This window comes from Molothrus aeneus, chromosome 13, assembly GCF_037042795.1.
Source record: "Molothrus aeneus isolate 106 chromosome 13, BPBGC_Maene_1.0, whole genome shotgun sequence".
Taxonomy (NCBI): domain Eukaryota; kingdom Metazoa; phylum Chordata; class Aves; order Passeriformes; family Icteridae; genus Molothrus; species Molothrus aeneus.
In genome coordinates, this window is record NC_089658.1 from 120,555 (window position 1) to 142,692 (window position 22,138).

Here is a 22,138-nt window from a genome sequence, read left to right on the forward strand (position 1 = left end):
CAATCCAACTGCTAAAAACAGCTCTTACACATCATCTTTGTCAAAGTATGGATCAGATTAAAAATGACATTTAACTTGAATGAAAACTGTATGTAGAAAAGGTTCTCAAGAACTCACATTTTTCACAACAAGAAATATTTCTTATTCTTGAATGTTAATTAATGCTCCTGTTTCATTTTAACAGTAGATTCAAACAATATGGCAGTCAGCTTAAAAATCATCAACTGTTTTCTTTTGCAGAGAAAGGTGACTGCAACCAAGTGTGTTTTGAAATTATAAATATGGAGGGGAAATGGGAAAAGAAAAATTCATTCATTTTTGCATGAAAACGGTCAAACAAAAAACCTGAAGAGTAATTTCAGCTATAAATAAATTTCTGTAATTTCTATTACATAGTTTATTGAAAGCGTAAGTCAATATTTGCTAAAAGAGTATAAACTTATAGAAGGCAACAAGAAACTCAGACTCTGAAAAATGAGAAGAGTGGTAAGACTATGAAGAAGTTGAATTCTCAGCCAACCAAAATCAATGAGACTTACTTTATTCTTTATTAACATTTTCTTAAGCCCCCATGAGAGCCAATTACTTTCTTTGAAATAGACTTCAAATACAAATACATTTATTGTACATTTCTATGGGTTAAAAATGCTGAGTTGGTCAGGTTATTAGATAGAGTCACATTACCAGTCCTGACACTTTATATAATTAGCTTTGGTTATAATTGAACAGAGACTCTCAGTTAATGAGTAAAAATACTTTTTTAAGCCAAGGGTGCAACATCTGTTACCTTAATTCTTGTTAGGGAGACAAGCCACTCTATATACAACCTGAACTGCAAAACCAAATCTTCTTTACTGGAAAATCTACCACAGGCTTTAAGGACAAAGAGCTTTAGAATTTGTCTAAGAAAACAGAAGATTAAAAAAAAGTTAGCGATAGGAAAAAAGATGTACAAACAATGGGGGGGGGGCATATTATATAATAGCAACAGTAGAGTTCTGATGAATTAACTACATATACCTTTTGCATCTAGTACTTCAGACTGTCCTTCAAGCTTTGCCCATGTCTGAGAGGCATTGGGTTTTAACAACACAACGTGTACCAAATGGCAGAAGTACATGTAAACAGCGGAGGTACTTTCAATGGTTCATTCAACTTTTTCCATACAAAACTGTTAGTCACAAGACTCAATGAAGAAGAACAAGGCCTCCCAAGGAGAACAAAGTCTTTCAGCCCCACAAGAGACAAATTCAAGGCATTATGAAAAGTTCATAATATTTTATGTCTTAAAATTCAATGCAAAGTAAAACTCGAGATGGATTCCAAAAAGAAAACAAGAGCTCTATGGAAATTTTAAAAACTGCTTCCTAGCTGAATCATGCTAAGCCTGGCACATTACAAACACAGGAGTTAGAGACTAAGAGCAATGGGCTTGAAAAAGACACAGAAGTAATTGCCCCTCCCCAGGAAAAAGCACAAACCTAATCTCAGTCATTGGGACAGAGTTTTGTACAAAGCTGTCAAAGCTGGCCTAGAACATTTCGGTTGGGAACTCGCAGCTGTTTAGGTCTATGTGGCTAATTTCATCCATTATTTAGTCTAGGCCTAAATCCTGTTTGTTCCCCTTGGTTAGGGTGAGTGGGCAGAGTTGGGCACCGTGTGCATGCAAGACTCTCCGGTGGCTCTGAGGGAAAAGCATTTCTGTACTGTACACACACTGTGCATTATACAAAGACTGTATTTACAGTACTCAGAATCTTGAGCAAATAAACAATAAAACCATTACTCCATTTTTGTTAGTATTTAAAGTGCTCACAATTTTCAAAGTTGAAAGATGAGAGCGCTTCTGTGACGCCCATATGGCTGTGTTTCAATTCATACCTGATTGCAAAGCCCATTTAAAGGAGATGTGGGGCATTCTCTGAGCCTAAGATGCCACATTCTGCTGGCTGCATCTCCTGCATATTTTAACCAAAAGCATGGGGAAGAGGCTTTTTGTTACTCAAACCTGGAAGCAAATGGCAGCAAGGCAGTGTTCCACTTCATCTTTACTACAAAGATACTGTTCAGACACCCTGGGCCAGAGTGAACTGCACCTGTGTTAAAGGCAAGAATGATCAAGAGCTGCTGATTCAGTTACGGCAGCCATGGCTCTCAAGCTGCTGACATGCTGTCAGCCTTCATCAGGCAAAGGTTCCATTTTACTCTGTGACAATGCAATTTCATGGAATTTACCTATTTGGTAAATGGAATTTACCTATTTGGTGGCTTTTACCTCTCAGCAGGGCAAGTGCAACTCTAGTGTAACTCTTCTCATGTTTATATAGATTCCACATGTGAAAGAAGGAAGAACTGGATCATTAACATACAAGCTTAGTCTCTTAACTTCCCCATCCTTCTTTTTCTAAAGAAATGGTGTTTGAAAGGGGCAAAACGGAAATTAAATACAGAATGCACATAAGAGTTAGGCACTGTTTAGTTCCAACATTGGATCATATTTTTGCAATCTCAGATGATTCTGCCACTAGAATTTGCTTTAAGAAGGGAAGAGAACTTCCTTTTCTCCCTTCTTCCCCAAGAGCAAACCTCTGCAACAAAGTAAGAGGCTCCATTAGATGCAGAGAGGAATGGCAAAAACATTTCTCTGTTTTCCCAGAATACAGGAAGATCTACAAAACATACAATGTTGACAGGAAATAGCTTTGATACATCTTAATAATTTCCCCCTTTTTAGTATTTTGGTGCCCTGGTTCCTCCACTAGCCACGATAATTTCTCTGGTTTTACTCCATCTCCTCTTTTGACTAAGGTTTCCTGACACATTAACACTCTTTAAAGAAGCACAATATTTTAAAGAAAATTTTCTGTTAAGATTACAGGGTATTCAGATGAGTATGTCTAGAGACACACAGACTACCAGGCTTGAAATTTTTACAGTCATGGTTAAATGAGGAAGTAGGACAGAGGCTGCATCCAGTTAAGTGACTCTCAGTCCCCAGAGAGTAATAATTTTAAGGCTGTTTGGAACACGGTGGCTTTAACCCACATGGCCTGTTCCACAGTGCAAATGTGCATCAGCCATTTCAATTCTCTTGGTATACAGTACAGGCATTCAGGTAATGGGAGATAAACCATCAGAAAACAGCAATCACAATAGCATATTCACTTCAGAGGAATAACCCAATCAGACAAAGAACAGGATCACGATACCCAAGGAAAAAATAAGGTCTTATTTCCCCACCCCGGCAGTGGAATACAAGAGCCCCATTAAGAATTCAACAGTTAAACAATTATGTGGTGTTTTGGTAAGTAAGGCGAGTTTCTCCATACTCAAACAATCACTTTATGAATAAGCCCAATTATTTGTTTCCACATGGAAGAATGCTAAAGATAAAATGTAAATTCCACTGACTGAAAAGAAGAGTGCTAATAAGGAAAAGACTTGAATATGTGTTTGAGTAACACAAGAGGGAAACCAAGAGGGAGCTTTTCTTCCCACACAAACTGATGCTCAGTACACCTTAAAACCAGTCTGTTGATCAGGAGAAACCCAGATGCACAATCATTAGGTATCCAGGTTTGAAAATTTTGGTTGCAGTAAACACCTTAATAGTAATTCTTAAACAAACAAATCCCAACAAACTAAACCAAAAAAAGTTAGGGAATTTTAAAAACTACACAGACTTCTAATTTAACATAGGCATTAGTTTGTGAAGTCTTTTTCTTTGCACAGTTCATCAGTAATTAATATGTACAGTACAAAGAACTATGAAGAAATAGAATCTGAACACTTCAATCTGCAAGAAGCTAATCCCTACTTGATACATATTAAGAGGATGTACCTGCCAATTAGGGATGACATTTCCATGATCTAGAGTGATTTTTTTATTCCAGATGCTAAATGGTTGCATTCATTCTTGACTTTCATTCTGAAGGAATAATAAATAGCTGATTCTCTTTAAAAAAAAAAAAACAACAAACAAATGAATCCTACTCCAATGGATTCAGGGTGTATTATGAATGTCCCAAGTCAATCAATATCTGTGCAGAAATGTTTCATTTGGTAAGGAAATTTTCCAGATGCATGTTATTCAGAAGCTGCTTATAAAAGTGGCTATTGGCTAGGACTGGAAGAGAATTAAATAGAGGAACATTGTTGTACCAAAATACATAAAGAAAAATTTAAAGCTTTTCAATTAATAAAAAATTGTATATTCAACTCATATTAGATACAATGTGCACAACAGACAGAGCAGTTAAAAACAAGTACATTTACAAAGCTTTCTTTTCATGGTTAATTTCTACCAGCATTTCTGAAAGTAACCCACTAAAATGATGACCCTGTTTATAATCAAGGCGCAAAATATTGCTCTGTAGTGTATTTTGAAAATAATATAAAAATAATTTCTATACTACAATTTAAACTTGGATTGTAGAATTCCAACATAATACAGCCTTAAGTCTAGAAATAGAACATACTTACAAACACCTTTGTGTTGTTTTCCTCTCATTTTTAACAATATAATATTTTAGTCATATACACTGGAAATCCATGTGCAAATTAAAATAGATATTAGTGTCAGTTACTGAAATAATTTCATTTCTATGCTATAGTTTGGTGATCCTCCACATAAGCTGCCATTCCCTAAAACAAATACTCTTCATAACACTGACAGAGACTTAAAATACACTAAGCTAAAACGCCATCTACAATCAGCATCAGTAATTTTGCTTCTCTGGACTTACGTTTATCTGAGATCATTGTGGTTTCCATGAACATATGGGTTTTCACCTGTGCAAAACACTCACAGTGCTATGAAGACCGTACTCCCTTACTAGCCAGTTTGCAATGTTTTACATGTCAATGAAGCACCTGGTTTAAGGCCCCCACTGCTAATGGGATTCTGTCCACACACTGCAGAGGACAGCAAAGGTAGCCCAAACAGACCTAAGGCTTCTCTCTACTTCTCAGGCAGAATTCTCATCCACTGTCTCCTTGGAAGAGGAAGGTAGGCAGCCTGTGGGGAGCAGGCACTGCCAAAGGCTCAGGCCTCCATCAAAAACATTTCTTGTGTAACACTTGCTGAGAGTTTCTGAAGAGAAGCAGTCTGCTTGCTGTCAGGGAGAGCAGTCCCATTGGTGAAGGTGAGCACCAGAGTGGCTGTGTCAGAGAGGGGAGGTGGAGGGCAGTGTTTGTCAGCTCTGTGCTGTGTTTTGATACCTGCACGTTCACCACCCCAGCAGATGAGGAGCAGCCCTCCGGGCCCTGCAGCCGGCTGTGACAGGTCCTGGGCACCTGGGCAGTGTCCTCAGCGCCCTCTGGGCCGCGCTGCACTGCTCACACCTCAGCTCCCAGCCCCACAAACACCCTGAACGCTCCACTTGGCCTGCTTAGACTTCTAGGATACAAGCAACACAAAGCTTTTCAAGTACAGCACCTTTCTTTTACTGATGCTCCTCACGTTACCTTTGATTCAGGAAGAAGCAACTAATTGCTAAAGAAAGCTGGGACAATATTGCCATTGTATTTATAGAACAAAAGGTTCACCAATTGTTTTAAAATCCAAAATCTGAAGTTACTTTTGATAGTCTACAAAATCTTCTTCTGAAGGAGCTGCTTGTTAGCCATATGCTACAACTGACACCCACCTCTGAAAATATATTAGTAAACTCTAACAGTGGCTTATTAACTCTGTATAAATAATTTAAAATGAAACTTTAATATAAAGCATGACTGAAACCCATTATGTATCACAGGTATCCTCTGTTAGAAACAGACATTTGCATCATTGTTTAGAACAAAGTAAAAAAAAAAAAATTGCATAATAGGTTTAAGCCTTTTTTAAATTAGAAAAATTACACATTCACACTTTAAAAGAATTCCAGCTTCCTCCAACCTAAATATTTCCTGGTGATCCATCTGGGAAGGTGTAGCCTACCCAGCATTTACTCTCTACTTCTGAAATCTGGACTACAGTGACAAACGCTGAATCAATATCAAGAAGAGAGGGGGGAAAAGCACATACAAATGCAAAAATACATGTGTTCACTGCAGCCAGTCGGGCTAACAGAAGGAATGAGTAGGGTCCCTCCAAAGCAAAGCTGATTTCTCCGTATCTGGGACTATGTGGGAACTCTACAGCTCTGGAGGGTGTAGGGAGAGCAGATCAGGCACAGGGCTGGCTGGCCTGTGGGCTGCAAACACTTCCAATTGTCAGGAAAAATAAGGCAAAAGAGCACTGAGAGGTTAGCATATAGTACAACAGAAAAATACATCCAAAGATAATTACCTCTAGCATGTAGCTAAGGAATGGCACAATGTCTTTCAGCCCTGGTGAATGCAACTCACAAAGCAATTGGGAATTCTCTCTACAAAAATAGGTAGAAAATTTTCTTCTATAGTTACAGTCTTCTTTTAATGGAACAACACTTCTTCAGGAGGAGGGCACAGTTTCTGCATGTTTGGTCTGTTTAATGACAGCTATGGCACAGCTGCCACAAATAACTCAGAAACAGAAATAATATTTGAAGAGAATTCTAAAAGAAAACACCAATTAGAAAATTATTCAAAGATATCCCAGCAAAAAGATTCTAAGGAAATAGGCACAACTAAAAAGGGTTCTGTCAGTATTTCATACAACAGATATTTTAAAGTGAGCAATCCTGTAGAGGTAAATATTTATTGAAATATCTGAGTGTCCTGAGGATGATAATGAACACTCAGGTTTGGTATCTCACACAGACAAGACTGACTAACTTTTCAAAATAATCTAACACGCAAGCACAATGTATTAAATAATTCAGAACAGAGTAAATTATACCTAAATGCTGACCAGTTGTAAATCCCTTTCTTTTATGAGAAGATCATAAAAACATACTATAGAAATGAACCCTGTAAAAATGGGAAACAGCAAAATCTCATGGTAATTGCTTATTTTTACACATGACCTGCTTTTTTCCTCATTCAGAACAGATGTAACTCACTTCAGCACTTGGGCTGGTGTGGTTTGCTGCTAATGTAATATTTCTTAAGGACAACTTTACACAGAAATGATTCTTAGAGTATTACACAGTTCTGCTACTCGAATGCCCTAAGAATTCTTAAATATTTCTGTTTTTCTTGAAGTCATATCCTGCCAGTTTTCTCAGTCTCAGCAGCAAACACAATCAGGTATAATACTGAATTTCTTTTAACATGGTCTGGCTTGTTTTAGAATAATTTGCAATCCCAGTTTTCTTTGACAATTAGAACTTAAATGTAATAATCACAACAGCAAAGCAAAACAGGACACTGCTTACCGGTGTATGCAACAGGAGACAAGGGATTTGGAAGGTGCTTACCTTAAGGACAGAAGTCACATGGAGCTTTAACAAATACCAACGTTTTCCTTTCATGAAGGAATGCAAGTTCAGTAAGATTCAGTGTATGCTTAGTATACAGTAAGAAATACAAAGTACAGGTCTGGATTCATGGAACAGCTAACATGGCAAAGACCCTAACTTTTTATACAAGGGACCAAGGAACTTATTTTGAAAACTCCCATTCAGCAGAAAACCTAAAAATATGGTCAATTTTAAGTATGTTCTCAGTTCTACCAGTCTGGGACACTGGAAAAGCTCACGTGCTTTTTCTGAAAGCCAGGACACAGCAGCAGAAGTTTGTGTATCTTGTTTCACAGGGGACTTGGTTTCAGGGTTAATTAGGATTAACTGTATGCAACGGTGCCACCGTTGTCAAGAATTAAAATTGGGCTGCAGCAAGCAAATAATCAGAAATGGAGATTCTTTGGCAAAGAATCTTTCCTGTGTGGGCCATATTCCTTAATGAGGAAGGCAGAACTCCTGTTCTGCACCTTGAGGTGGCAGAGTCAGCAGCCCTGAAGGCAGTACCTTCACCTGTTATGCAAAATTGGCTCTTAAAATGAGCCATTGTTCACAAGGGTAACAACACCAAACAGCTCCTGTTCTGCATTCTGCCAGCTGATGGTGGAGGGGTGCAAACCCAGAGCTGTATCCCAGAAAACTTCCTCATGGCATCCATCTACTTCAACAGTATCTGCAGTGTCTGCTTTGCAGAAATGCTTCTGTGAGCAAAGTTTTATTTTCAGAAGTTATTGCAAACACTTACGTAAATATTTGGATCTCAGACTTGTGCAAATCTGTGCTAGGAGCTGCCATTCCTGCTGGAGGCATTTTACAGCCATCTGGGAGCCTGCTGGGGGGGAGATGACTCACTAGGAGACTTGAAAAGAGTGGGAGCCAACAGTCTTCAAGAAAGGCTCAAGTAGTTACACTTGCAATAATTATCACTCAATAATGTTCAGAAGCAGTAAGTAAATAATGATTAGGTTCATGCACTAGCTAAGGCAATAAATTGATGCATTGCATTGGTTTTGGCAAGTAGTTGGAGTCTAAAATGATCCTAAATTTCCTAGCTGGTCATGAAATTTTCCATATCTAGTAATTTTTAAAAATATTTTATTGTAATATTTCTCTGCATTTTAACATCAACAGAAATACGTCTAAAATTCAGGTGTGCAGAACTATATGGTGTGGGGGCTTGGGGACAAAGTCATATTGAATTTTCCTATAAAACCTCTTCAAAAACTCAGTGCAAACAAAAGTGGCTCAAATCTACTTTTTTTTTTTCAATGAAAATTTAGAAATAATTGGTAAGAACTGAAAGTTAAGATGACCTACAGCCCTCATGAATTCAGACCTTTCACTCCCATTTTTCCAGAATCATTCCATTTCAGACTGAAATATACAAACATTAGTAGCAATGCCATATGCTGCCATGTTAAAAATGTGCAGTATGCAAAATCACTACCCTCCTAAAAAAAAAGGCTATGAAAAATTTAGGTTTTACTAAGGAAAAAATACTCTATACCTATATAATTTCAAATGTCTGCAAGGCAGATACTACCCTACTACAACACCACATCTTCACTAGTATGACATTCCCCTATCATTCTACTACCTGAGTGATATCAGTGTAAATTCAGGCACCATTAGTAAACTTTTGACCAAACATATACACAGCACTGACAAAGGAGTAAACAACCCTTCAGCTTACCAGTACATGTAAAAAAGACACTGACAAAATGGAAAATAATATTTTTATGATAAATTATTCCTATTATTTCCTCATTGCCCCAGAAAAGCGAAGAGCTAGACACTATTTACTCATCAATCCTTTATTCTTTAAGGATTCCTTTTACTGCAATCCAACACTGTTTACTTTGTAAGTAAGAAAATGGTAAAACTAAGTAGTCATGGAAGAATCCTCAATGCCTGTGTCCCTTGCTGTCCCTCTCCCTGCGCTTTAACTCCTCTTTGTAGCAGTAGGAACAGTAATTTTCAGTCTCAGGACGACCATAAAAGGAACAGTTCTCCTTCTTACAGCGGTTCTGCTGGATGGAATATATTGGGCAAACTGTGCTTCTGCCTTGGTTTTTGTCGTTGTTCAGCCAGCTCTGAGGAGCATCCTCGTCAGCGTACTCCAAGCAGTCTCTGATGTCCCCGGTGTTGAAGCCATTGGTGTAGGTCTGGGACTTGTGTTCGGCCGGCCTGGCGTAGCTCAGCGACTCCACCGTGTTCACTGTGCGCATCCCGGGCAGCCGTGCGGGGCTGTAGCTCTGCGAGGACAGTGACCTGTTCTGCTGGGGGTAGGTGGCACAGGTTTTCAGGGTGCCAACCACTGGCTTGTAGGTATCATCCTGGAAGCTCGATGGCTTGGAGTTGACGTCATGCAAATGGATGACACTTTGCCTTTGAACAGGGGGGGTATGGCTATAGTGGGCAGACACCGGGATGGGGCCGCTTCTCTTGGCACCGTTGCTGGGTGAAGAAAAGGACCCAGGAGTGGGACTAGTGCGGTCTTTAAACTTTAAAACCAGTTGGGTCGTATGGCTTTGAGGTAAGACGGGTGATGCCCTATCCTGAGGAGATGGTTCTAATTTTTCTTTTGAAAATGCCTCTGGCTCCAGTTTCCTGCTAGAGGAGCCATTCAGCGCAGCCTTTTTCTCAGCTTCCTTTCTTTTCTGTTCCTGTTCTGCATTGAAGCGCTCCTGGGCACTGGTCAGGTAATAGCCGATCATCTCCTCGTGGAACTGATGCCTGTGACTGGTCAAAAGAAGGCCAGCAAAAATAAACTTTCGTTCACCCTGCATGGCAGCTCTCAAAATATTTAGGCTGAGTTTCACGTCTGTGCTGTACTTCCATGGGTCAGACTGCTTGTCAGAGAAGGGTTTAGTGTTCACTTTTTCAGTGGGGGAACTGCTGGCTCTGTCAGTCGGAGATGGAGTGGTCTTCTCAGACGGAGACGTGCTCGCAGACTGTCCAGATTCCTCTTTGCTCCCTTTGCGAGACTTGGACTTCTTCTCTTTGACTTTCTCTACTGTGTCACCATTTTTTCCATTCCCTGAATTGGCTCTGCTCATCTTCCCATGCACCAGACCTCCAAGACCACCCATGTTCTTTTTCAGTTTAATTCCCAGGGTTTTACTGAGGCTTCCTATTTTATTGGCAACTGAATCCGTCCTGGTTTTGTCTTTATCTTTCCTTTGTTTGTCCTTTTCTTTTTCTTTACCATTTTTGCCGTTATTGCCATTGGAATTACTACAGATGGAATCTCGGTCTGAGTCCATGGAGTCAGCCAGAGACTGCACGTCTTCTCCAGCAGAAGCTGTAGGGGATTCTGGTTGAGCCAAAGGGGCCTGCTATGGAAAAGGAATTATAATTAGATACAGCAAAATTCATTTCATACAGGAGTTGGTGCAAAAATACCCACCCCAAATTCAATACAGGTTTTGACACCGATTTTAAATACACTTTTTAATTTATGCACTGACATTTTTGACTGGTTCCATCACTAAATAAAGCTTTTCTAGCTGTGCTCATTATGTTATTTTGCTTGTTCCTAAGTAGCCTTTGGCTCATTTCAGGCACATTTGTAGAATAGAGGTCAGTCACTCAGATGCTCTGTGAAAGTCAGTGTCTGAGTCTTGGGGGAAAGCGAGTTCCCTCCTGCCCCAGAGAGCCAGGACAGGGAGGATCAGCAGTGTAGGCTGTCCCTCAGGCTGCAGGAAAGGAGCTGGGGAAGATGCAATGGAAGGGGAATGAGCTGCTGCTGAAAGCTGTGAGGGGCATACAGCACACAAACCTGTGTGCAGCAGTATTTCAAAATTGATTATGTTCAAAACCCAACTTATTTGAATTGACTTTTTATTTATTTAGGTCACTGGTGCGTGAAAATTAAAGGGAGGATGCACTGGAGCTAAACATCTCATATGAAATATCAAACATTAAACTCAAGCAAGTCGGCTGAGGAATACAAAGATGTGTATTCATGTTTATTGGAAAGGCAATGCAGATAAAACTGGTCATAATCCTGAGATCCACTTTATATTTTAGGTTACATGATAAAACACCTTCCTTGAAAATGCAATAACATGGATCCTAGGGTACTTTAGAACAGGACTCTGTTCATGTACTGCTGCAGAACAGCCTTGCTTTCAGGCACCATGAACCTAAAATCTGCTAGAGATAAATCTAAAATATTCAACTGGCTACAAGGACATGGGGAGGGTACGCTCTGTACATGTGTATACTTATGGTCTGGAAATACCTGCCAACATTGTCCCTGGGTACTTCCATGTCCTCTCTCCCAGGAAGCCCTGAGCACCCCAACACTCAGTTGGGAGCAGAGGTGTTATTCCCACAGAGCAGAGGGGAAAGTGCTGCAGTGACCTGACCATGATCATGCAGCAAATGTGAGCAGAGAGAGGTAACCCAGGTTCCACAAGGGCTCACCACTTACAACTGCAGGACCATTTTGACTCTCCTTTTTCTGATATGGTAGCTACTACTGTAGAAAAATGGATTTTTCCTCTCTTGCATCTTGTTCAAATACTTTCTCCTTTTGTGTTCTCTTTCTCTGTTCAAAATCCATCTGTGTAGGCTGTCTAAATCACCTCCATCCTCCCCTAGCAACCTTTTGCTTCCAGCCCAACCCCTCCACCTATTCAAATGCAATTTGCAGAGAAATTTCAGTGCCAGCTGGGCATAGTTCTAAAACAGCTCTCTGGAAGAGGCAGGCTACAGTTTAGTGCCAGTCTATAGCCTTTTGTCAGCCACTCCAAACTGGGAGTTGTCCACAAGTGCAAATGCACTCTCAGAAAGAAATTGGTGACCTCTGACACTAGCATCAGGAGAGCAAGACAAAGTTCTGAGATGACAATGGTGAGAAAAGTTTTCTTTAAATTGCACAAATAACTGAAATTTATACCAGAAAAAGTAAGCTAGAAGACACATTTCAGCAAAAAATATACAAGCAATAGTGCTATTAAAACAAATAACCAGAAAAATCTGTAAGCCTGATTGGTGTCAGTGAGCCATGAGTGGCTGTCCCTGCTGCCAGGGCACTGAGCTATTTGCAGCTCATTCAAGGATAGGCAAGGCAGCCTATCCTTGAATCTCCCATGCTGTGGGAGCAAGGGGGAAGTTTACCTTACCCGTGTCTCAGAGGGGATGCGGATCCAGGTTACATTCATGTAGCTGTGCAGAAGATTAAGCTTTGCCTCAAGAGACAGAATCAAACTAAAGATAAAAAAAGAAGGGAACAAGCAGTCAAAAAGCTTGAAAGAAAAAGCAATACTTCATAACAGGGGGAGATGCAACAGCATTTGATTGTGACTGTCAGCTGAAGAACCGCCCCCCCCCATGTCTCCTACAATGTAAGAAGAGCACATGAACCAAGCCCTCACTGTTAGCAGTTCTCCCAGTACTACCACCAGGTACAGCTCAAGACATTTTACTGCTTAACACTAAAGTTACAGAAAGGTCTTACTTGGCCAGTCTGGTGTTATCATTGTCATCTTTTCCCCACTCCCAGTCTTTGCCAGGATCGACCGCAAAGTGCAAAGGCAGTAACTTGTGTTCAGAGTCAGTCAGGGGGATCACCGCTGAAGCAGAGAAGAAACAAGGATTGGGGTGGGGGAAACAAAAATTGCAAAAAGAAGAAAAGATTCAGCTGTGAAAAGCAGAATCACTGCTTCAAGAAGAGTAGAATTTGTGCTGCAGAACTGCCTCATTCAGAGCACCACAAATGATTTATACTGGGCTCCATTTGCCTGTTTTCATGTTTGTGCAATAAAAGAGGGAGAGGTTAATACACTGATTGTTCGTGGAGTGAATGATAGTCACCTGTGGAGGAGGGGAGACCTCAGGAGAGAACCACATGGCCATTTGTACTGTACAATCAACATTTCCTGGAGACAGAGCCATTAGAATAGCAGAAAGCAGTAAAATGTTGCAATGTTCCTGCCTATTCCTCAGAATCAGAGATTCACATGTTCGTTATTTTGCCTTTTTAGTTTACTACCTTTGTACTATCAAAGAAATAAAAATATATTGATATCAGCATTAAGAAAGAAAACGAGAGGAAGCTACTGTGATTTTGGATTCAAACTGAATGAACATAATTGAAGAGCACAGATTAACAAGTATATGGGTTAAGAGGTCAGTTTGAGGCCTCTGAGTGAGTGCAGTGCAAAGGCCATTATTGTTCTTACAGCCCAGCACTGCTGCCAGCAGTTTTGCTCTTCTGCTCTTTCCCCTCTCTGCTCAGGCTCTGTCCTAATGACTCGGCCTCTTCTTTATATTCAGCATGCAGGGACCACACTCAGATGTCACAGAGTGTCTATCATTCATCACCAGCAAGCGACTAAGAAATAAAACATTGTCAGTTTTAATTAAAGCCACCGATTCACTTCTATTTGATTAGGAAAACAAGTAAAAAGTTGTTGAGGGTCTGGGTAGGATCCTCGGCATGGTGCAGGTCACTGCTGCTCCTCTGACAGCTAATCAAGGCATTTACCTTTCTGCACTAGAGCTCTTCAGGACTTGCCTTGAGTATTCATTCCAGACAATCCAAGGGCAAAGAAACTTAGAGAAGCCACCCAAACATCGTGGCACTCAGTTATTGAAACCTGACTTCACATGGGGTTCTATGCTGTTTGTAACCCTTTCTGCGGTGCAGCACACACGCGCGGTCAGAGCGGAGGCGCAGCATTTCGGGCACAAGCTGCTCCCTCGCCCCCGCAGCGGCTCCGCGGCCCCGGTGCTGCCCAGAAAGGCCCGAAGCGGCCTAAATCCCGCGAGGCGGCGCCCCCTGCCGGCCGCGCCGGGAACCGCCGCGCTCTGCCCCGCAAAGCCGGCCCGGGGGCGCCGCTCCCCGAAGGCTCCGCACGGACACAGAGGGACAAGAGCTCCCCAGGACAGCTCCGGGCACACGCGGGGAGCCCAAGTCTGCCGTTCGGAATACACTGCACTGCAGCAGCCTGGGGCACCGGAACAGCACAAATGTACAGCAGGTGTGACAGATGAATGCACTTCTAACACTTCCTGGTGTAATACAAGGTCTTACCCTAATGCATTCAATGAAATTATTGCAACCAAGAAGCTGGAATAACTGAGAATACAATTAACTGAACGTGTTTCACAAGGAAAATGCATATTCTGCCAATTAACTGAGTTACCGGCAGGCACTGACTGGACTGACATCTGACCTCAACCATTTAAAGGAAGAAGGCAACTTAGGAAAGAGCAATGTTGTAAGTTTACAACACAGCAGTTCCCTTCTGGTAGCACCTGGTCTTACAGGTACAGCCTGGTAAAAAAACTGTGACTGTAATCCTAGGACAGATGATGGAAAGCTTGGAGCAAAGAACCACCAGAGAGTTGAAGCACTTTCTTCTTGGGATAGAAACTTCAAAGGGTAAATGTGGCTTTCTTCTCTATGGGCAGCTTGAAACTAACTCATTTTCACATAGTTAAATAAATATTTTGGTTTATAAACAAATTTTTTTAAAATCCTTTTAAAAGCTTGCTATTTCTACTGATACTGAAAATACCTATTAAAAATGCTTAGTGATACTCCATTTTATTAAAAGACAAAGTTAAGTAAAAAACAAAGCTTAGAACTGATTGTCTGTAGCATGTCACTGTTGTCTTAACTCCTGTATGCATTCTGAGTGTCAGAAATGTGTTCACTGGAGTTGAGTGCTGATTGTATCCCCGTTCTAAGGTATAGTCTTATAGGCTGGTGTGAAGCACTGCTGTTTTCATGGAAAACAAATCTGCTAAAGTGAAGGACTTTGAAAATTCTGTCTTCACTGGAAGAGCTTTTCTCTCTCAGGGAATTTGGTTTGATAGTTGGGGTTTAATGTAAGATTTCCCCAAGTTCCTGAAATAGAAAAGTATTTTTTTTGTCACAGCTGCAAGCAGAGTCCACCCCATTCATTTCTAAAGCAAACCCCACAGACTGCAGCACCTACCTGACACCCAGCAGGGTCTGCAGCTTTGGTTGGTGCTGGCCCCACTTGGCTGTGGCTCTCTAGATGGAACTGCACTTCTGCAAGCACAGCCTACCAGCCCTAATTCCAACAGATGGGATAAGTGACAAGCAACAGCTGCTGGCTGGTCCATGGCAGTGTGACACACACAGTGAGGACTCTGCTGCCATTCCCTAGCTGGGTGTGCTGCCTCCTGTGCTGTGAAGGAAGTCACAGCACTTCCCAGCTCTCATCCTCATGCCTCAAGTGCCACTATTCATCTAAAAAGAACAACACTTTAACTCTTTCTGAACATGCCAGTACAATAAAATGCTGGCACAGAAACTGCCATGGTGCTGCTCAAGACCACTGCCACACCTCTCTCAGTGTTACTTGGCCTGAGCACGGCAGCATGAAAAGCTCCAATGCCAAGGGAGCAATCTCAGGGACAGTTGAGACCTAGTCTGTGTTTTCCATAAACAAAGACACAAAAGACCTGCATCAGTAGAGTCTGCATTAATATAAAAGTATTTACCTGTTTTTAATCAGACACTGGATTTCAAAGAGGGCCCCTGGTGACCATCAGAATGCCAGGGGCTGTGTGTAATAAGAAGTGTCAAAATGTGTCTTAAATCCTCTCCAGACAAGGGGATATTAGCATGTTTTCCCTTTATATCTATTTACAGTAGTGTTTTAAATGTTCTGATACAGGACTCTATGCCAAAGCAGAACTTAAAGCATTGACATCAGTATTTAAGTGACCACACATACTTCTCAAATGCAGACATAACTGTCTCCTCCACTAGAGAGCTCAGCAGCTGCCTAAATATGTGTGTATGTACCTGCAGTAGTTCAGACACCTTCAGATGCTGTTCCTGACACTTGGTGAGAGCATAAATACTACAAGTTATGAATGGCCTGGATCTCCAGGATGCTATTTTAAGAGGGTGCAGCTCTAAGTTGCATTCTGATAGCTCAAAATCTGCCCATATGCTGAGGCCCCTGTGCCATTGCTGCTGACACTTGACAACTGTGGCTGTCCCTTGCCATGTGCCAAAGCTGCCAGAGCTGCTCTGCTGACAAGGTACAAGCCCCAGGCATTGCTGGAGCATCCCTGTGCCCATTTCCCTCCTGTCACAGCACATGGAGGACAACAACAATGCTGTGACTGCTGCTGGACTGCTGCAGTCTCCAACAGCAACTAGCTTGGCAGCTACAGCATTCTCTTCATCCCAAATTACATGCCAAATGCTCTCAGCTGCTCTACACAACTGAAGCCTTTGCATTTAAGGCCCTGAAGTAAGAGAGGTACAAACAGGTCACACAAAACAAACACCACTTTGATTCACTAACCCTTGTAATTAACCTGGATGAACTTGTACATTAAAGTCAGTAGTTAATGTTTCTGAGGCTGTGCTGGATATCTGGTAGGGGTTTCTTTCCCAGCACCTTTCCTGTGGAAGTACAGGTATAGGAAGATCCTACAGAAAAGCAGTTGCTAACCTCAAGAAGGACATTTAACATTATTGTAACATTACTGCTCTTGTAGGACCTGAGGTACTGAAGGCAGAGAGATGTGCCTGAGATAAATGAGGCTCCCGTCTGCTGATATTATTCCAGCTGTTTGAAAGGAAGAAATGGACTGTGCCATTGTCTTGTGATTGAGCCACTCAGATTCCTAAACATGCAGCAATAAAATTTAGTGAGTACTGTTTCCTTTCTGACAGATAAATATATCTACAGGTAAAAGAAAGTACTGTGTGCACTGTATTCAATATATATGCCAGTGTTGCTGTGTTTAAAGCATACCTTGTTCTCTCTGTTGGTCTTTTTGTTCCATGGAGACAAGAGCAGAGAAATGGGCCTGATCATAGGCCAGCACAAGAGGTGAGCAATGGCATCTGTTAGGCAGAACTTCAAGTGGCAAATAAATTCCTCCAAATGGTATCGGTGCAAATGCTGTAGAGAATAAGGAGATTTGTACAACTATATGAAAGAACAGATGAGTTGTATAAACAATTGTGCTGCAATATCATCAGAGCTCCAGGAGAGCAGCTTAAAGTGGGTAATCAATGCAGAAAACAGTTACAACAGGTAAAATTTCATTATAAAATGTCAGGAAATAAACAAAGAACCATAAGGAAGATCTTCCACTCTTACATAGTTTTTCTTGCTCTAACTGTTTATTGGTAAAGGTATTATGGTTTTATAAAAAAATCTTGATGACTCTCATGCATGTAAGCAGAGTTGTACCTTCCTGTAATGCTTCTAGGCAGAATTATTTTCTAATAATCATCAGTAAATACAGTGTCAGGTCTTTTGGTAACATACTCTGCTTGTGCCTTCCATTTACAGATATCCATAAGAAACATTACAAACATGTTTATAGTCCACACGTTGTATATATCTGAATGCACGTACACATGTATGTATGATAAAGTTAAGGAAGGACTCAAAAATCCTTCAAGTAGAATTTTAATAGAATGTTCTATCTGGAGGGGCACAATTTTCCTTTGAAAGATTCTACACTTGTTTATACATATAATTATGGGAAAGAGCAAGTTTGGCCAGGAAAACTCTCTCACTGTTTTTGCTTCCAACCAATTATTTTTCCTTTTGCTACAAAAATATGAGACTTTATTGCTGAAATATTTGCAAGATGAGTTCCCCTCATGAATCCCTCACTCTGCACTGTCTTTCAGGTGTGTTTCTCAATAGCCTACAGAATAATCTACAACCATTACTTGTAGTTCATGATTTGCAATGCAAACTGAAATTATGCAGTATTTTCTTGTGGAAGTAAATTTCTGTAAACTCCGTCACCTGCTGAACATCCTCTTTTAATCAGCCAAACATCCCCCTTAAATTAAGTAACACCCCATCATGAATTAGAATCCTGTTAGTTCATGGTAGAGAGTGACCTGAATTTAATGCTTTGGGTCCTGCTCTGATAGGGTCGAGCTGGCTCCACATATAGATCTAACATTTCTGTGCTCATATGTGCAAACTTTTGAATGAGAAGCTGCAAAGGAGTCATTAAAAACAAAAATCCAAGATACACACATTTAAAATTCAAATGTTCAAAGTCAGATTAGATTGATTTCTGCAGAGTTTTAAGGGGCACCTAAATAACATGGCAAAATTAGAGCTTTGTTCACTTAGACCAGTCAGAAATGTATCGTGTTCTGTAATTTGGTGGTTATTTAAGTTAATAGGGAATATCTAGGATAAAGAGATTCTCAGCAAGGGTTGTATAATTATCCTGTATTTTTTTACTTTTATCTAATAGAAATGGATTGAGTATCCTTCTGTTTTCCTTTTTTTTTTTTTTTTTTTCTTCCTTTCAGAAAAAGGCAGCAGCTCTGCCATGAACACTGGTGTGTTACAGCTGGGTCCTTTGCTGGTGCCAGTTTACAATTGATTCAATTTACAGAGGTGCACGGATCTCTAATTAAAGCTCTTACCTTCTCCCCCTGAGTCTCGTAACATTGTGTCTGCTACTACAACAATCGGTCTTCTCAAGATATGGGCTAAGACAAAAACATGGAACTCTTCCAAGCTCTCATACACTGGATCTTCTGCATTGTCCACCCTGGAAGGCACAGCATTGAGACTTTATGAACCAGCTTGAACCAACCATGAGACTTTGCTGGATCAACACACCCCAGCAGCTATTTCTTCTTCACTGTCCCTTATATCCCCACTCCTCTGAAACCCATATTTCAGTCACTGAAGTAGGTAAAAAGAAATGGAAAGGAAAATACACTTTTGTAAATAAAATAATAGCAGCATTAAAAAAAAATTCCAGCTAGTATCACTATGCTTTAGATCAGCCCCACAATCTTCCAGGAGATGGAAATGCCCAGCACCTTTAGAAACCAACCTAGAAAGTCAATTTTCTACCAAAGAGGTCATTCTTTCACCTGGACTGCAAGAATAAATCTAGTAAAGTCTCCACTTCTCTAGGTGACCATTACCAAGCCCTTCTATGACTACATAAACAATTTAATGAATTTTTGGTTTCAGTTATTCCCTTTCTGTTTTCCCAGTTTAATGTCATTGATGTCAGTACCACATTTCAAAGCTTTGCCTTTGCCTTGAAAACAAAAACAAACTAGATGAAAGAAGACTGAAAAATGGGAGGGTTGTGGGAAGCAGACAAAAGTGAAGATGATAATTCACTGCTGAGTGCAACTTAACAATATAATACACCCAGAGCCCAGCTTTTGTGAGCCCTGACAAATGAAGGTGGGCAAGGTGACACAGGCACACTCTTTAATGGAGGCAGCTCCTGTCCTCTTCCTGCCAGCTGTGCAGGGAACCTCCAGAACTGACTGCTGTTAATTTTCTGTGCATGTGAAGAACAGTAAGAGAGCAGAAGTGCCTGGACACTGCTCCAGGGTATGTGGGACAAACACAGCAACCTCTCAGAGGTCTCACAGCATCCAGCCCCTCCCTGGAGCATCACTTGAAAATCCTTCATCCCAGCCTAGGAGCATAGCGGGGTGGAAATGATCCTGGTGCAGGACATTCACTGGTCAATGAAGGTCTCCTTCTCTGGATCCCTCCTCCTACTACCCACACTCATCAGAAAATGTTTCCTGATGTTCAAACCAAAGTCCCTGTTTTGCAATTTCTTCCCCTGTTCCTTACTGAACTCTCCTCCACAGCTGGCTGCAACAGCTTTTCAGCATTTGCAGTCCATTCTGTCAGCTCAGAGTAAGCTGTCAGCCAAAAGCAACTCAGGGGAATCATGTTATTGGCAAGACAATATGCCAGATAGATTTCCAGCTATCTTCTCACATTAGTATTTCCAGCCTAACAGTCCTAATTTTTCCCTTCAAATCCTCTAATTATTCCTCATCTCCTAGTTAATGAGGTTTCTAGAAGTGAAAGGCATATTCCATATACAGCTGTTATCAGAGGGATCTCTATCCCTTGGATCAGCTGATGCCATGTCTGACTGCACAAACTCCAAAATTCCACTGGGCTCTTTTCCTCTTCAGTATCACATCCCCATGTTGCTTGATTCACTGTCTCTGATCATATTCACACATTTCAAACCCTTCTCTGCTATTACACATTCCACTGCTCACTGCCACAGGATCAGAGTGTCTGGGGTCATAAGGGAGCTCTAGGGAACCCCTTATTCAGCCCCTGCTCCATCAGGGCCACCCAAAGCCCAGGACTGTGTCCAGACAGCCTTTGGGTACCTCCAAGGAGAGAGAGTTCACAGCCTCTCTGGGAAACCTCCTCAATGCCCAGTTTTCTACCAGCACTGCCAGTAATTCACATGGCCTGTTTTATATTATTTCAGTGCCACTTGCTGAGGATTCAGTATGAATTTTCCTAAAGATTAATGAGAATGAAAAATCATCATTAACAAGTATCCATAGCAACCTGCCACATCCTTTGATCCAATGATCATTCCACTTTTTTTCAGAGATTTTTATGTATGCTGGCTACATGACCACGAAAATCATGGACAGAGTAATTTTGTCAATAAAACATAGAACCAAAGAAAATTTAAGAAACTGAAATTAATTCCTCTATTCATGTAAAGCTAACTTTAAACAATGAAATCCACTTATATAAGAGTAGGTAAATCTGCATTGCAGAATCCTGCTCAACCAGAGCACTCTGACTAAATAAATTATGTTTATTCTAAGAGCAAATTACTAATAGAAAGAAAAGCAAGTAAAAAATCTCAGTCTGACCTACAGGACCACTAGCACCTCCAGTCCAAACATGGGAGACACAGTCTCAGCACCCCAAAGAGATTCCCTCTCTTATGGAAAATCCAACTTGTACTGCAGCCAGGAATGAAAGAAACGCTCTTTCAAAAAGTTGGAAGGGAAAAGTCACCAACCCTGCTGTTCTACCTGGCTGGCTGCTGCTCTCACCTGTAAATTCTGAGCAAGATCTGTTCTCATGTCCTTGGATTTCCTTCTAACAGCTCCCTATGGTAACATTGCTTTCCTTCCCCACACACAGCTCCAGACTTTCAGTCCAACAGACTCTAACAGCTATTCTGAGTTTAGGACTCATTTTGGGATTCACACAGAGCAAGAGACCAAAGCCCTCAGACAGCTGAGATGCACTGAAATAACATGACAGGGATAAAGTTCTCCAACCCCGTGATTTGCCAGAAGCAGGAGATCAAAATGATATCTGAGTTCTGGGCTCTGCCTCCATTCCATTTCTGACACCTTTCTTTTCCTGCTTAACAATCCCCAAATGAAAACCAGCACAAACCACAGCTGCAGCTGTAGGTGTAGGAACCTCTCCTTTGATTTCCTTACAGTGTTTGTCAGCAATGGGCTTCAATTCAAACACAGGAAATTGCACAGTAGTGGAACATTCTCTTTCATTCTTCAAGGAAAAAAAGGTATATTGAATTGACTAAAGGAAAAACACAGAATGTGAATGCTTTGGGTTCCATATTTGAACCACCACAGCAATTTGGATGTGCTTGGCTTCAGTACTTTATGTGAACTGAAAATAGGCCAGATAAAAAGAGGTATTAGCCTTTAGAAACTACAGCTAGTAATCAATAAATATGTTATAATGAACCATTTCTATCTGCACCCTACAATAGCTGCATATACTGAACAGTTTAAAAGAAATAGCACTCCTGTAACAGATGCTAGATCAAATAAAATCATTTTAGAGCAATGTCTTGTTAAATGGTCTAAACTACATTATGTACAAGGTGAGGGTCTTGCATGGCTGCAGGAGTTGTGTATGAAGAGCTGTTGAAGCACTCTGAATACCAAGCCAAGTCCAAAACCTCAGGGGACACTT

The 22,138-nt window shown here is 40.9% G+C and overlaps 1 protein-coding gene across 4 annotated transcripts in view; it reads right to left on the reverse strand.

Annotated features, from left to right (window-relative positions):
• Positions 1 to 6,660: 6,660 nt before the first annotated feature.
• OTUD7A (OTU deubiquitinase 7A) overlaps positions 6,661 to 22,138 on the reverse strand; it is a 104,467-nt gene continuing 88,989 nt past the window's right edge. For 3 of the 4 annotated variants that reach the window (XM_066558678.1, XM_066558676.1, XM_066558679.1), the window contains exons 13-17: positions 18,799 to 18,926; positions 17,144 to 17,293; positions 12,850 to 12,964; positions 12,515 to 12,599; positions 6,661 to 10,720 (exon numbers count right to left, since the gene is read on the reverse strand). In XM_066558678.1, coding sequence (XP_066414775.1) covers positions 9,287 to 10,720; positions 12,515 to 12,599; positions 12,850 to 12,964; positions 17,144 to 17,293; positions 18,799 to 18,926 — 1,912 coding nt within the window. In that variant the 3' untranslated portion in view covers positions 6,661 to 9,286. The remainder of the gene's footprint in view (positions 10,721 to 12,514; positions 12,600 to 12,849; positions 12,965 to 17,143; positions 17,294 to 18,798; positions 18,927 to 22,138) is intronic. The other variant, XM_066558680.1, reaches the window with a different exon arrangement.